Genomic DNA, 14,551 nt, shown 5'->3' with positions numbered 1-14,551 from the left:
ATTTTATAATGTTCTTTATCTCTGTTTGGTTGTAAACAACTCCCCTTTCCATGGATCTGACAAATAAATTGTTTTAACAAGGAATAATTGGCTTATGGTATCATCTTTTATGACTAAATCTTGTACAAATATAGAATATGATATATTGGTCTATGCCTAATTTCTGAAATACTATTTTCCAGTTTTACCAGCAGGTTTTTATTGATTTTATATACATTTATATTTATTTATTCTTAACCTAGAAGCTGGACACTTTGGGTTTATCAAACAATAGGTTACTATAGTCATTTATTACTGTTTTTTTGTACCTAATCCATTCCACTGACCCACCACCCTGTTTCTTAGCCAGTATTAAACAGTTTTGATGGCTACTACTTAATGGTATAATTTTAGATCTGGTATAGCTGGGCTACCTTCTTTTTCTTTTCTTTTTTTTTAATTACTTCCCTTGATATTGTGGATATTTTCTTACTCTGGATGAATTTTGTTGCTAATTTTTTCTAACTCTATAAAATACTTTTTTTTTGATAGTTTGGTATGGCACTGATTAAATAATTTAGGTAAAATTGTCATTTTATTAGGTTAGCTTGGCCTACTCATAAGCAGTTGACATATTTCCAATTATTTAGATCTGATTTTATATGTATGAAAAGTATTTTGTAATTGTGTTCATATAGTTTCTGGGTCTGTATTGATAGGTAGACTCCCAAGTATTTAATGTTGTCTACAATTACTTTAAATGGAATTTCTCTATCTCTTGTTGCCAGGCTTTGTTGGTAACATATAGAAATGCTGATGATTTATATGGGTTTATTTTATATTCTGAAACTTTGCTAAAGTTTTGGGTTTTTTTTTTTTGCAAAGATAGTGGAGTAGTTTGCTATTTCCTTCTTTTCATTTTACAGATGAGGAAACTGAGGCAAGCAGGTATGTGTCTGAGGTCAAATTTGAATTTAGGCGACTCAGGTCTTCCTGACTCTAGGCCCTGGTACTTTTATTCACTGTGTCTCTTAGCTGCTTTTTCCAATAATTGCATCTTTTTTCCCCTTCAAGTCTTTCTGGTTAGTTGTAGGCTCATGACCCCTGGGTACTAAATTGGTAGCATTGTTAAAGGGTCTTATCAGTTCCACAGTACAAGTAAGCAGAGTATTATCATGAGCTCATCACAGCCTACTGTACTAGGACCTGCAATGCTGCCCATTCCCCTGCTCTCCTTTACAAGGAGCCCTTTACTATTAGCCTCTTGCTCCCTCTGTGGTAGGGCCAGAGGGATGCCTCAACTGTCCTGTGCTTGGACTGAATGATTCTCCCACATCCCTACCAATACTAGGGCTTGCATGTCAGGAATCACCGCCTCTGGCTCATACAACAGATTGATGATGTCAGGAGCTTGCACATGGGATGGTCCAGGTCATCCCAAGATGCTCTGATCCACTAGGCCAGTGCGGGAGCTCCTCATGCTGTCATTGGTCATTCTGTCCATTTTCTACAAGGAGCCTTCTGCGCCCAGTCAGTTCTAACTAGGAGATCTCTTGAAGCCACAAGAATGCTACCAAGGTTAGGCATGGCCATCTCAGAATTGGCCATGGTTTACCCATGCTCAGGGAAAGAGACGTAAAGCAGAAGTGGAACAGTCTCAGGGTCATCTAGGACAATGCTTGGGTGGAAAAGAGTTACAGTTCACAGTTCTAGAGCAAGAGGGGAAGTTTTTTCTTTTCTTTTTCTTTCTTTTTTTTTTTTAAACTAACACAGTCCCCTTCCCCACCTCTAGAAATCAACTGGGATGGATTTGGCACATTTATTCATTATCTCCAATTCTGGAAAGGTCTCTAGGGCTCTGAGCACATTTCCTTTCAGTGACTCACCAGTGCTTTGCATTAAAGAATCTCAAGAAATTTCACGTAGTACTACTTTCAATGACTTCTCAAATACTGTTTTAAAAGTTCCAAGGAGTCCATTAAGCAAGTCTCTCTTTTAAAATTTATTTTTATTTTATTTTTTAAGAAAGTTTCTCAGACAAGCCCTAAAAGAATAGTTTTCAAGGAGGGCCTCATCCTACCACAACTGGTTGGACTAGAAATCACAATCAACCAGATACAAAGTTAAACAAAATTACCAAATGGCATTTTATGACATTTTTCATTATCAGGGTACAGTACTAAGGACTCTAAAACACATTCACATATCTATTCAGTCTATCCCATAGACTGTTTGATTCCTAATTCCCTGGGTCAGTGGGACTTCTGGTCAGAATCATGGCCAGAGGTTAAGAAACATCAGGGCACTTCATCACTTAGTTCTCTTTCTCCTTGTTGCCTTCTCCCACTTCAATCATGAAGCCATTCTGACTCAATCTTAACAATTAACACAAAATGTTCCAGGTCATGTCTGATTCAAACCAGTTCAGATTTGGAATGGAAATGAAATGAGATACTTGTGGATCATGCAATGGTTACAAGGAAACTTATTTATCAATGATAAGGATATTTAGAAAGGATAGAGCATTGATGCAGTTGGGCAGGTTCCCCGCCTCCATATTTGCTATGGCAGCCCCCTCAGGTCGGTAGCATATGTTAAACATAAAGAAGGAGGCTTTGACACCTCACTTGCTGGCTTTGGACTTTGGGAAACAGGAAATTAGACTGATAGTTTGAACCTTAGTTTTCTGGACCATTCAAGTCTTAAATATCTTTTGAGATAAAGCTAAGTGGGCGGCTAGGTGGCACAGTGGATAGAGCATCGGCCTTGGAGTCAGGAGTACCTGGGTTCAAATCTGACCTCAGACACTTAATAATTACCTAGTCGTGTGGCCTTGGGCAAGCCACTTAACCCCATTGCCTTGAAAAATCTAAAAAAAAAAAAAGATAAAGCTAAGTGTCTAGCCCTACAAACCTTTGTCAGAATCACCCAAGTATCTAACTAATGGCAACCTATAAAAACTAAATAGTTTTAAATGTCTATGAACCATATTAATAGTTGATATTGATAAACAACTCCATTTATCAGATTCAATCATATTCATCTACTGAGGAAGATATTTTGTGGGTCCCTCATCATGGTGATTCCATTTGTATATAATACATCACTTTCATTCTATTCATTTCAATTCAAAATATTTATTGAATACAAAGCACTCATTCTTTTATGGAAGAGGTCAGATGGTATCATCTATTTTAGAATTATTTTTCAGATGAAAATGGTCTCATCCAATTGTTAAGAAAACTTGAAAGATCCAAAGTTCTTTTCTGGGAAAAACAAAATATTGGTTCTACTTATAGGCACTCTTGTTGCATGTGCCTTTGCTGAAGTGAATTGACTTTTTTTGTGTGTAAAAATCCAAGTTTACCACTTAAGTGTCAAAAGATCTTGTCCTTTTCATAACAGACAGTTAAAGCATATAGAACCCCCTGAAACCTTAATATAGGATTTTTATACCCATAGCACTTGTTAGAGGATATGAGAATTAATTGACATCTAGCACCTATCAAAAGCTCACTTAGGACATCTGATACTTGAGAAACAAGTATCTAAATTTTTCAAATTCTATCTTTATTGAGATTATCTGAAAGACAAATCTGTGAACAACATTTAGTCAACAGAAGAAATGTTTTCCCTGTGTTTATATCTTATGCCTTTCCAGGGGGGTTCTTAGAGTTATTTATTTGATCAGCATTTTTCTAAATCCTAAACAAATAAATAAAATCTTTCAGGCTTTCAATCATCTCTTTCCAAGTGGTTTCATCTCTTTATTTCCAAATGGTTACATAACAATTTATAAATATGCCTACCATTACCCTCCTCCCTATAAAACCCTATCCCAAATCAAAAATGACCACCCTCACTTTATTGGGACACATTCTTCTCTTCTAGGAGAGTTCTTCCACTTGACCCCATTTCCAGGCTAGCTCTGTCATCATCTCTGGAGAGATACTTACTGAATTATTTATTTATCCTACCCCTTAGGTCCCTGATGCTTGAAAATTCTATCATCCCAGCAGTCATGGGGTGGGAATGCCTCAAAGCCAGTATCCATTCTGTGCTGGGTAGTGGTGGTGTGTGTGGCAGAACCACTAAGTAGGCAGGAGTAGGTATCAGAAGCCCTCACAGTGTTCATGGCTGGTATGGACAAGTCCCTGATGAAATCTGGAATGCCCTTTGATACCCTAGTAGACCCTGAAGTTCCTTGGTAGGTCATCCCACACCTGTCCGATACCCATAATAGACACTTCACCTTTAGCAGTGTCTTTGATTCAACCGTGGTAACTTTGTCTTCCCAGGGGGGTTGAAGTCAGACCTCCTATAAATCCTGTGTAAGAGAGACTGCCTCAGGTGAGATGGCTCCTCTCCATTTCCCTCAGGTAATTTCTGGAAGAGTCAGCAAATTGTAACCCCTTCATCCACAGCTAGTGATCATGGCATCCAAGGGTCTCAGTCTCAGCTAGATGCCAGGCCTTGCCATCCTCTTGATGTGGTCCAGTGAAGCCCAGGGAATTTGGAGTACCCTCCTCTGGGACAGGAAAAGGGGGTTCAGGGGGAAGTGAAGGGTCTCCAGGCCCTTGTGCTCTTAAGAATGGTCCATTATAGATATAGATGTTGCCTGTGACAGTGACTGAACCACCTGTCACATGGATACCATTGGTACCTGGTGAAAAAGGAGCAAAAAAATAAGCTAAGCATGTAGCCTTCTTTTCCAATGTCTTTCCCTCTTTTTTCTACTTTTTTTAGACTTTCATTCCTTAGGCTGGTATTTCTTTGATTAAAGCAATTTCTGCATGTGATTAACTATCTGTCTCTCTGTCTTTTTTCTCTCTGAATTTGTCTGTTTAAGGATATTCCATCTAGCTCAACAGCCCCCTCCATGTGCTAGTTTCTTGTTTTCCTGTGTTCCATAACCTATCTTTCTTCTTTTTCCTCTCCCCTTTCCCCATATTTACCATGGATCAGCTCCTGTCCCTGGTCCCCAGTCTCTGTGCCCTGTTCTCTTCCCTGGCCCGGGGAAATTTGTTGATGGAGAATTTCTGTTTCAATTGCTGGTGGGGGAAGATGTCCATTGGGGGCCACAGGCACATCTCCTGAGGAACATAGGAGCGGTTCTACCAAGTCAGGGAACTTCTGATTTGTTCTAAGGACAGCTTGGTTTGGAGAAGGATTCTGATCTTCTCTCTGTAGGAAAGAAATCCCAATCAAAGACTTTGCCTTAAGCTCCAACAATTTCTATGTTCCCTTGCCACCCAATTCTGTGCAGAATAGCTCCCCTCACCCAAATCTGCCCAAAATGTTTTTCCATCATAGGCTGCATATTTCCCTCCCCCTACTCATACCCATTCTATTCTGTTTTTCATATTGCATGCACCCTCAGTCTCTCCCTCCCTCCAAAATTCTCCTTGCCACTTTACCTCTGGTCTCCCTTTGAGAAGTAATCCTGAAATGAAAACAAGAATGACCTAAGGTCCCCTGTTCCTTTCCCCAAACCCCATCGGCTCCCAAAGTTCTCACATGTCATACCTTCCACCTTTCTCCCCATTTTGATCCCTAGCCCTTATCACCCTAGAGGCCACAAGAAGTCCCTTCTCCCATTCCAACTTTATAAAAAATAAAATGGGGAAGATGGGACATTGAGGGTACAGGAGAATGGAGTGGAGGATGGAAGAAATTCGATAGTCATTGATGCATCCATCCAGATCAGAGGCCCCAACTCCTTTCACTCTTCCAGCCCTACTCCTTCTTACCTAGCTTCTGGCAGAGAGAGGGGTGCCTCTTCCAGGCACAGGAGAAGACAATGATAAAGAGTAAAATGGAAGCCACAGGGACCAGGATGGAAAGTAGCAAAATTGTCCCTGCAAGAGAAAAGCATAGAATTGAGATTATTGAGCCTTAAAAAGAAGAGGCAGACATGAGATTCCAAGAAGAATCTTTGGTGGATACCAAAGGATGACTGAAGAGATGACCTTCTGTTTTCCATTCCTTCCTTCTGCCTTGTAAAGACAGAAAAAAAGAGGAAAGTCTTGAATTGGAACAGTAAATTAGGTTAGTTTAATTGATTTAGAATGGGAAGGTGCCTTTCTAGGTCATCTAGTCCAAGTCTCTCATTGTATGGATAAGAAAATTGAAACAGAGGAAGATTGTGACTTATCCAAGGTTCTGCAGACAGTGGCAGAACCAGGATTTGAATTGAGAACATTTGTCTTTAAATTCAGTAAATTTTCTGCTGTACCATATGGATTCAAGATTGTGATGTACCAGAATGAGGTTTCCACAGAAGGCTATGGAATGAATCTCCTTTCATGGTGATATTTTAAGATAAAAGAGACCTCCCTACCTCCCTCCCCATATATATCTATGTTAGGGATAGACCAAGGAATAAACCAGGATGCTGTGGCTCTTCTAGCTCCAGAGAACACAAATAAAACTCTCTCAGACATTCCAGTGTCGCTAAACTAGAATATCTGGTTGCTTTGCTTCTATGGATCATATATTAAAGCAAATGGAAGGTCATGATTCCTGAATTTATAGGCAAACTTCAGAAAAGACAGGTGATCGTTCCTCTGAGCACAGTCATCTTCTCTAGCAGGAGGAATCTCCCCAAAATGCAGTGGGATTAGCTTACTTTATTGGGGAACCAAGACTGTATTTTTCAGAGGTAGAAAGGAGGGGGCAGCAGTAGTTTAAGAGAGTGGATTTTTGTTTAATTTCATTTATGAATTTCTTCAATCCTCTTCTCCAGGCAAGGGAGTGGGTATGGGTCTTCCCCAGCCAACAGACACTTGTAGAGAAGTCATAGGTTCAAATTCTGATCCAAACCCTAAGATATTATTTTGGGATAGCCAATGTCCTACCCCTTTGTCCTTCAAGGAGGACAATTCTGTCTCACTCCCTTTAGAGAAAGTCCCAGGATATGTGAATGTATGTGTGCATGCGTGTGTGTGTGTGTATGTGTGTGTGTGTGTGTGTGTGTATGTGACTTTGAGCACTGAAAATCCAGTATATCTATCTGTCTTTCTATCCATCCATCCATCTATCCATCCACCCACCCATCTCTCTCTCTCTCTCTCTCTCTCTCTCTCTCTCTCTCTCTCTCTCTCTCTCTCTCTCTCTCTCCCCACACACACTCATATACATAAAAAAAGACCTTAAGCATTGAAAACTCAGGATTATTACTGGAGGCAGCTTAATTTAATAGTTTTAGACTTGTAATCAGCAAGACCTGATATGAAGTCCATCTCAAACATTAATTAACTGTGATTCTGAGCAAGTCACTTAAGCTCCCTCCACCTATTTCCTTATCAGTAAAATAGGATGATAATAATAATATGATCTATTCACAGGGTTTGTCTAAGGATCTAGTGAGATAATATATGTAAAACCCTTTGCAAACTTTAAAGTGCTACATAAATATAGGCTACTCTTCTTATTACCCTGCTATCTCTCACCCTAATTCAAGGAAAATAGAATTCAATTCTCTGGTAAAGATGTATGTGGTATGCCTTAATAGGAAGAAACTATGACTTGAAGTTAAGAGATCTAGTCTGAATTGTGAAATGAACTAGATATTTGGCCTTGAACAAGTTACTTAGCTCTAAGGCCCTCACTTTCATCTCTAAAAAGAAGGGTTGGATTAAATAATTTTTAAGTTTCTTTCTAGCTTTCAGGTTAAATTACTAATAATTACTAATTAGTAATAATATAATTACTAATATATTATTATAATTACTAATATGATAATAATTACTAATTAATAACACTTAGCACTGTATTTGGAATCAGAGAACTTAGATTCAAATCTTCTTCTCTGATGTACCTAGGCAGTACATTAGATTAAATTCTGGACTTGGAATCAGGAAGATATCTTCCCAAGTTCAAAGTTTACTTTCTAGCTCCTATGATCCTAGGCAATTCTGTTTACCTCAGTTTCCTCATCTGTAAAATTAGCTGGAGAAGAAAATGACAAGAAAACCTCAAATAGGGTCATGAAGAGTTGGACATAATTGAAACAACTCAATAACTATATTGGTCAAATCACTAATCCTCCCTGAGTCTCAGTTTCCACATTTGTAAAATGAAGGTGCTAGCCTTCATGGTGGCCTCTGAGGTTCTTTCTAGTTTTAGATCTATGATATCCTTGGATAACTGTTCTATGAAGTTCTAATGAAGAATAATCAGAGAAAAGTGCTAGTATATATAAAAATATAATATAGATTTGTATAGCCATAGTTTTATATATATATATATATATACACAGATATCTGATTCTAATAACTACAAATATTATATAATATAACCATTTATAGTATATAAATTATTGTATAGGATCTTATCTGATAATTATGACAAAAATAAAAATATTTAAACCTATATACAAAGTGAGAAATCATTTCGTACATTTCATTTTGTATGTAAATTTCTATAATATATGTGTGTATAGGTAGATATAAAATAGTTAAGCACACCCTTAGCTATTTTTCTTTAAGAAATTCTTGCCACTCTCCTCATCTTAACTTTGGGAAGCGTTAGGGTACGGACTTGTCTCCATTTTAGAAGTGAGGAATCAACTCACTTAGGTTTTGCCTCACACCAATCCATGGACTCTCACCTGGTATCTTCCCAGGTGAGATCTGGCATTTGGCATCAGATTCGGCAGTACCTTGAACAGCAGTCACCAAGCCTTGTGCTTCACAACTGAGGAGAAAAGAAGAAATAGCATATTGTATTTGTTTGTTTGTTTATTTAGGTTTTTGCAAGGCAAATGGGGTTAAGTGGCCTGCCCAAGGCCGCACAAATAGGTAATTATTAAGTGTCTGGGGCTGGATTTGAACTCAGGTACTCCTGACTCCAGGGCAGGTGCTCAATAGAGCCACCTAGCCACCCCCATATGTATTTATTAACATAATTTTGCCCATCATTATTACCCAGTTGTTGGATCTGGTACATGTTGACCTGCCAACCTTATGGGACTCCTGGAAGCAGTGGGGAGAGAATAAAGGGATTCAACAAGGGGATTCCACAAAGACAGGGTGGGCTGGAGATAGCTTATAGGCAATGGGGAAAGAAGGGAGAAGGCTGACAATTCCTATTCCAGGGTCAGAGGCACTCACTCGGTATGAGGTTGGCACCTAACATCAGGAGAGGATATATTCTGGAAGTACCCATCTTTACAGGGAACACAGTTGTTGTCAAACTCTCCAACTTTATCTGGTGAGAGAGATAGAAATGAGCTGGATAATACCCACCTAGTAAATGGACACCTTGCTCACCTGATATATATCCATCTCCATGCCCCTCCTGAATCAATCATTTTACTTTCCAATCTCTATATATTTACCACAATCTGAAAACTCTTCCCAATATTAGCTTCCAAGTTCATTTCATGGTTTATTCTCACCATTTTCCCTGTTTTGGCCTCCCTCCCCCACCATCATCATATAAATGATATGAACATATAGCATAGGAGGAAAAATTTTCTAAGAAGACTATCTGGGAAAACCCAAAGGACAGAAGGTGTATTCTAGCCTCAGTAAACGAAGGCCTATACTCTCTTCTCCCTCTCTGGCTTTCCCCACTGTTCCCATCATTCTCCGAGTGTCTAGTCCCTTCCCTCTTTCTCTCTCCTTTCAGCAACCTCTGACCTGTAAGTTCAGGTTCTGTCCCCGGTGGGCAGAAGCTGAGTGGCTCGCAGTATTCGCAGGCAGGACCTTGGTTAAGGCAGTACATGCCCTGGCGGCATCGACATTGGGTTTTCTGGCTGGCATTGCAGGGGGCTATCTCCTCAAAGCCTAGCACTGTGGGATAGATGAGGGAGAACTCATCATCATCAGGAGGGTGACTCCCAAGGAGAACTTACCCACCCTGCATCTCACCGTCTTCCATCCAGGGAAGTACCCCAGTGCTGCTCTATGGTGGCTTACCTACATCACATGGGCGGCAAGCTTGGCATTGATGGATATGGTTCCAAAATTCATTATAGAATCCTGGTGGGCACATGGCACATGTGGTGTTTTGTTGCTCATTACAGAGTCTACTGACAAACTTTCCTAGAAGAGCATATGAGTGAGAAATGAATTAACTCTGGCCTGTCTGCCCATCAAAGCATCACGGTACTACTAATGAATCCTAGAATCAAGAACTTTAAGGAGGCTTTATTTTTAATCCTTAATATTTTTTAAGCCTGTTTTCCTGTATGTAAACTGAGGCTATCAAATTTCTGGAGTGTTTTGAAGAAAATAGAAGTTAATAATATGAAAATCTTTGAAAGAAGCAAAATACAATACAAAGTCAGAATATTATTATTTTTCATCATCTCTGTTTCTCTGTGGGCTTCCCTACTTCCCTGTAGTCTCTTCAATGCCCACTCCAGTCTTTCCTCTTGGTAGCTGATCTTCTCACTCCCACCCAGATCCTTTCCTGAGTTAGGCCAGACCACTGGGGGGGAAAGAGGAGGGAGATTGTTTTCCTGAATGGATTCAACCCCTCTTGGCCTCTCTTCTCTAGCCCGGCTTCCTCCTACCATCTGTTTCTCACCTGGAGGGCAGCGGTCACAGCAGATCTGGTACTTGGGTTCATAATATTCCTTGTCTCCACATTTTACATCCGTAGGCCCCTGAAGGTAGATGCAAAGATGGGCTTCATTAGAGGTGAGGAGGTGATGAGAAGGAAGAAGGACAAGCAGTGAGCCATCTAGCCCTGCTCCCTTTGCCCTAGGCCTCCCTTTGCCCTACTTGCCTCACCTGTCTGAGTTGATGGCCAGCCAGAAGCCCAAAGAGGCCCAGGATGAAAGGGCCCCAAAGCAGGCCCTGAAGGGAACAGGCAGGGGACAGGCGCATGGCGTCCATACGGAGGGATGGGGAGGGGCAGGGGAAGTCAGGACTTGCTGAGGCCTGGAGAGAAGCTCTGGGCAGGCAAGTTTCAGAACCCCAAGGAAGGGGAGGTGGGGGGCTTGAGGTGCCCCCAGGGGGGCCGCAGGGAGCGGCGGGCCTGGCCTCCCAGGCTCCAGTTGCTTAGCTCAGGAAGTGGGAGTGGAACTGGGCCGTGGGGCGGGGACGAGGAGGGCTGGGAGCTGCCCATGGAGCCTGTTGCAATCGGGAAGAGGAACAGGCTTGGCCAGAGCCCACACTGGGCGGCTGTGTGTCTGGGAAAGCACGTGAGGGCAGGGTTGAGCCGGAGGAGGACAGAAGGAGGGGTGAGAGGATCAGGCCCAGCGCAGGGGGGTCAGCTGAGGCCCAAAGGTCCAACCCTGGGATGGACAGACAGCTACTCAGACAGAGAGACAGACCAACAAGGAGTCAGATGGAATGCAAGACAGTAGCCCCAGAGAAGAAGGGAGAACCCTAACTGGGGGCCACAGCTAGCTGACCAGTCTGGGGAAGAGGGATGGCGTCCTCAGCAAACCCCTGAGAGCCAGCCAAAGGCCCGTTTCCCTTCTGCCTACACCCCTCCTCTCCAGGCTTCCCCTCTTCACTTCTGGCCTGGGGGCAGGAAGAAGAGGAAGGAGAAGCTCACAAACCAAGCAGCTCACATCTGTCCAGGACATGATGCTTTCCTTATAATCAGTGAATTCATTTACTAAGTGCCTATTCTGAATAGAATAAGATGAAAATGAAATATTTCCTGCCTCAAGTAGTTTACGTTTTACTGAGGGAAGACAACAACCCCACGAGATAGATAGTGTTAATTATTAGTCACACTTTACAGATGAGGCACCTAAGCAAAAGTCCTGTTCTGAAGCCAAATGACCCCAAATTCTCTAATACTGTGTCAGTGGGGTTCAAGCAGGAGTGATTCCCTTTGCAGTCCTATTAACATACTACATTTGCTTTCCGAGGAGGTGGGCCCACAGTAACCCACCAAACAGTTAAATACCAAATAATCTTTAGAACTGGGCACACGCCTATATCTTTTTGTTTGTTTTTGCAAAGCAATAGGCTTAAGTGACTTGCCCAAGGTCACACAGCTGTAAAGTATCAAGTGTCTGAGGTCTTATTTGAACTCAAGTACTGCTCTAACCATTATGCCATCTAGCTGCCCCAAACTCCAATATCTTTAACATGAGCCATGGAGTGACAGAAAATAAAGCAACTAAGAAGTTGCAGAAAAAGGCATATTTAGGTTGAATACCAGAAATAATTTTTCTTTGTTTTTGTTTTTGCAAGGCAATGGGGTTAAATGGCTTGCCCAAGGTCACACAGTTGGGTAATCATTAAGTATCTGAGGGCAGATTTAAACTCAGGTCCTCCTGACTCCAGGACCACTGCTCTATCTTCTGTGTCACTAGCTGCCCCAATGATTTTTTTACAGTTAGAATTAAACATAAGTGGAATGTATTGTAGTGGGACTTGTTTTTTGTTTTTGTTTTGGTATAGATTAGACTAGATGGCTTCAGATGTTCCTTATATTTATTATTATTATTATTATTAATTCCAAAATTCTATGATTTCATTTTAAGCCCACCTATAAACATTAGTTTGTGTTGTTATTGTTGATGCCCCACATTCCATTTCCCCCCAAATTTTAACAACCTCTTTTCTAGGGAGAAAAATGTAAGCAACACACTTTTAAGTTTTATTTGCATTACTAACACTTTCTTAAAGTTTAGGAAATATACAGAATAAATCAAGCCTGAAGCTGTAGCATTTGCTCATCTTCCAGGTAAATTTTGTTTAGTCATTTTCAGTCTCTTCTTGACTCCTTTTGGGATTTTCTTCACAAGGATAACTGGAGTGATTTGCCATTTACTTCTCCTGCTCATTTTACAGATTAAAACAAGTGCTTGGGGCGGCTAGGTGGCACAGTGGATAGAGCACCGGCCCTGGAATCAGGAGTACCTGAGTTCAAATCCAGCCTCAGACACTTAATAAATTACCTAGCTGTGTGGTCTTGGGCAAGCCACTTAACCCCATTGCCTTGCAAAAAACAAAAAAACCCCCAAATGCTTAAATGACTTTTCCAGGGTCTCACAGGCTACGCCGCCCAGCTGCCCTTTCCAGGTAAATGAAATTCAGGTATTGAAAATTAAATAATCATCACTCTGAAAACCCCTGGTTGTTAAAATATGCAACCTCCAATGAGATGATAGTCTACTAGAAGAAATGAACAACATTCATGTTGTCCCATTTTCACTGAAATGAAACCAGAAGCCACAAAGAGGTTGGTGATAAATGAAAGGACATATATGTTCAGGAAAAAAAAAAAACAGATTGGTCAGAGTAAGAATTTGTTATGCTTGTATCTTCAAAATAATAGAAGACACAGAGAAGGGCCTCCATTGTGTTGGTCATGGTCATGGTCATGGTCATGGTCATGAATCACACTGGATGAGAAGGCACAGAATGGCTGCAATCTGCATTGATGATGGGAATACTCATACTAAAGAGCTCTGTCAATGGACTTGACCGTGGTCATCCTGTTGGTCAGGTCCTCTTATTCAGAAATCTGGGGTCTTTTCATTATTTTCTCAATTGGAGCAAGCAACCTATTCCATACCTCTAGAAGAGGAGATAGGAGAAAGGAGGAATATTTAGAAGTGGTGGGTTGACAAAAGATGGAAAGAGCAAAGATTGGAACTGGAATGTTTGAATCCTGGGGTTCCAGGTTTATATCCAAGTCCTTGTAAGTAGCTCCTGTGACTCACGAGGTGTCTCTCTGGCACAATACTAACAAATCTAGTCCCTTTAGCATATACTTCCTCAAAATCTCCTGCCCACTTATTTATTATTCTGGATGCACAGGCTCATACCGTAGCAAAGAGAAATGGAGTGTGTTGGGTTGTGATTATATCTGAGGCCTTGGTTGTGGGTGAGAAGAAGGATGATTTTTGTAATTCTGAGAACTTCATCTTCTGACCTCAGCTAGAATGTACAGAGACTGAAAGATGGGAATATATATTTTTTAATTTTTTCATTCTTTATTTTTAAAAAAATTTTCCTTGGCTATAATGCAAAAACAAGTTTCAACATTTACTTCCAAAACCTTGAGTTCTAAATTCTCTCCCTTTCTCCCACCTCACTTCCCCATCATTAAGAAAGCAAGTTATGGGGCAGCTAGGTGGCACAGTGGATAGAGCACTGGCCTTGGAGTCAGGAGTACCTGAGTTCAAATTCGACCTCAGACACTTAATAATTACCTAGCTATGTGGCCTTGGGCAAGCCACTTAACCCCATTGCCTTGCAAAAACCTAAAGAAAAAAATAGTCACGTTGTAAAAGTAAACATCACCCTCCCTGAAAAAAAGAGAAACCTCAAGAAAAATAAAGTGAAAACAAAGTATATATATATATCTGCTTGTATTCAGACACCATCAACTCTGTCTTTGAGAGAGCATTCTTTAATATAAGTCCTTCAGAGTGGAACAAATAATTTTATATCAAAAAGTAGATGCCACTAACCCCACTCCCCTCCCCTACTTGTACAGGTAAAATCGGGTTAAAATGAACATTAGAGGGCAGTCTTGAAAAGCAAAAGAAATCTCAAAGGCACATGAGAGAGGGAAATTGAAGCAAGGGATCATGGTTTGGTTTGGTGAAAAGTTAGATCAGTGTTCTAGCCCTTTAAATGACCTTGAC

The 14,551-nt window shown here is 40.8% G+C and overlaps 1 protein-coding gene across 1 annotated transcript; it reads right to left on the bottom strand.

Annotated features, from left to right (window-relative positions):
• Positions 1–1,973: 1,973 nt before the first annotated feature.
• LTBR (lymphotoxin beta receptor) lies at positions 1,974–11,021 on the bottom strand. The gene is made up of 10 exons (XM_074194436.1): positions 10,722–11,021; positions 10,516–10,594; positions 9,903–10,028; positions 9,624–9,776; positions 9,093–9,189; positions 8,591–8,676; positions 5,730–5,837; positions 5,397–5,422; positions 4,935–5,163; positions 1,974–4,642 (listed from the first exon to the last, which is right to left on the bottom strand). The coding sequence occupies exons 1-10, from the start codon at positions 10,824–10,826 to the stop codon at positions 4,404–4,406; spliced, it is 1,248 nt and encodes a 415-aa protein (XP_074050537.1). The 5' UTR covers positions 10,827–11,021; the 3' UTR covers positions 1,974–4,403.
• Between the last annotated feature and the right edge of the window lie 3,530 nt (positions 11,022–14,551).

The sequence above is a fragment of the Macrotis lagotis genome, chromosome 7 (genome assembly GCF_037893015.1).
Source record: "Macrotis lagotis isolate mMagLag1 chromosome 7, bilby.v1.9.chrom.fasta, whole genome shotgun sequence".
NCBI lineage: Eukaryota > Metazoa > Chordata > Mammalia > Peramelemorphia > Peramelidae > Macrotis > Macrotis lagotis.
Note: the sequence above shows the minus strand (reverse complement) of the source record. Positions and strands in the feature narration are given on the sequence as shown.

Bases quoted from the DNA above. Each gene is read 5' to 3' on its own strand.
- LTBR (XM_074194436.1), bottom strand. From the start codon at position 10,826: ATGGACGCCATGCGCCTGTCCCCTGCCTGTTCCCTTCAGGGCCTGCTT. The intron at 9,777-9,902 runs GTAAGCCACCAT...TCTATCCCACAG, and splicing joins TTGCCGCCCATGTGATGTAG to TGCTAGGCTTTGAGGAGATA. The intron at 8,677-9,092 runs GTGAGTGCCTCT...TTTTCTCCTCAG, and splicing joins AGGTGCCAACCTCATACCGA to TTGTGAAGCACAAGGCTTGG.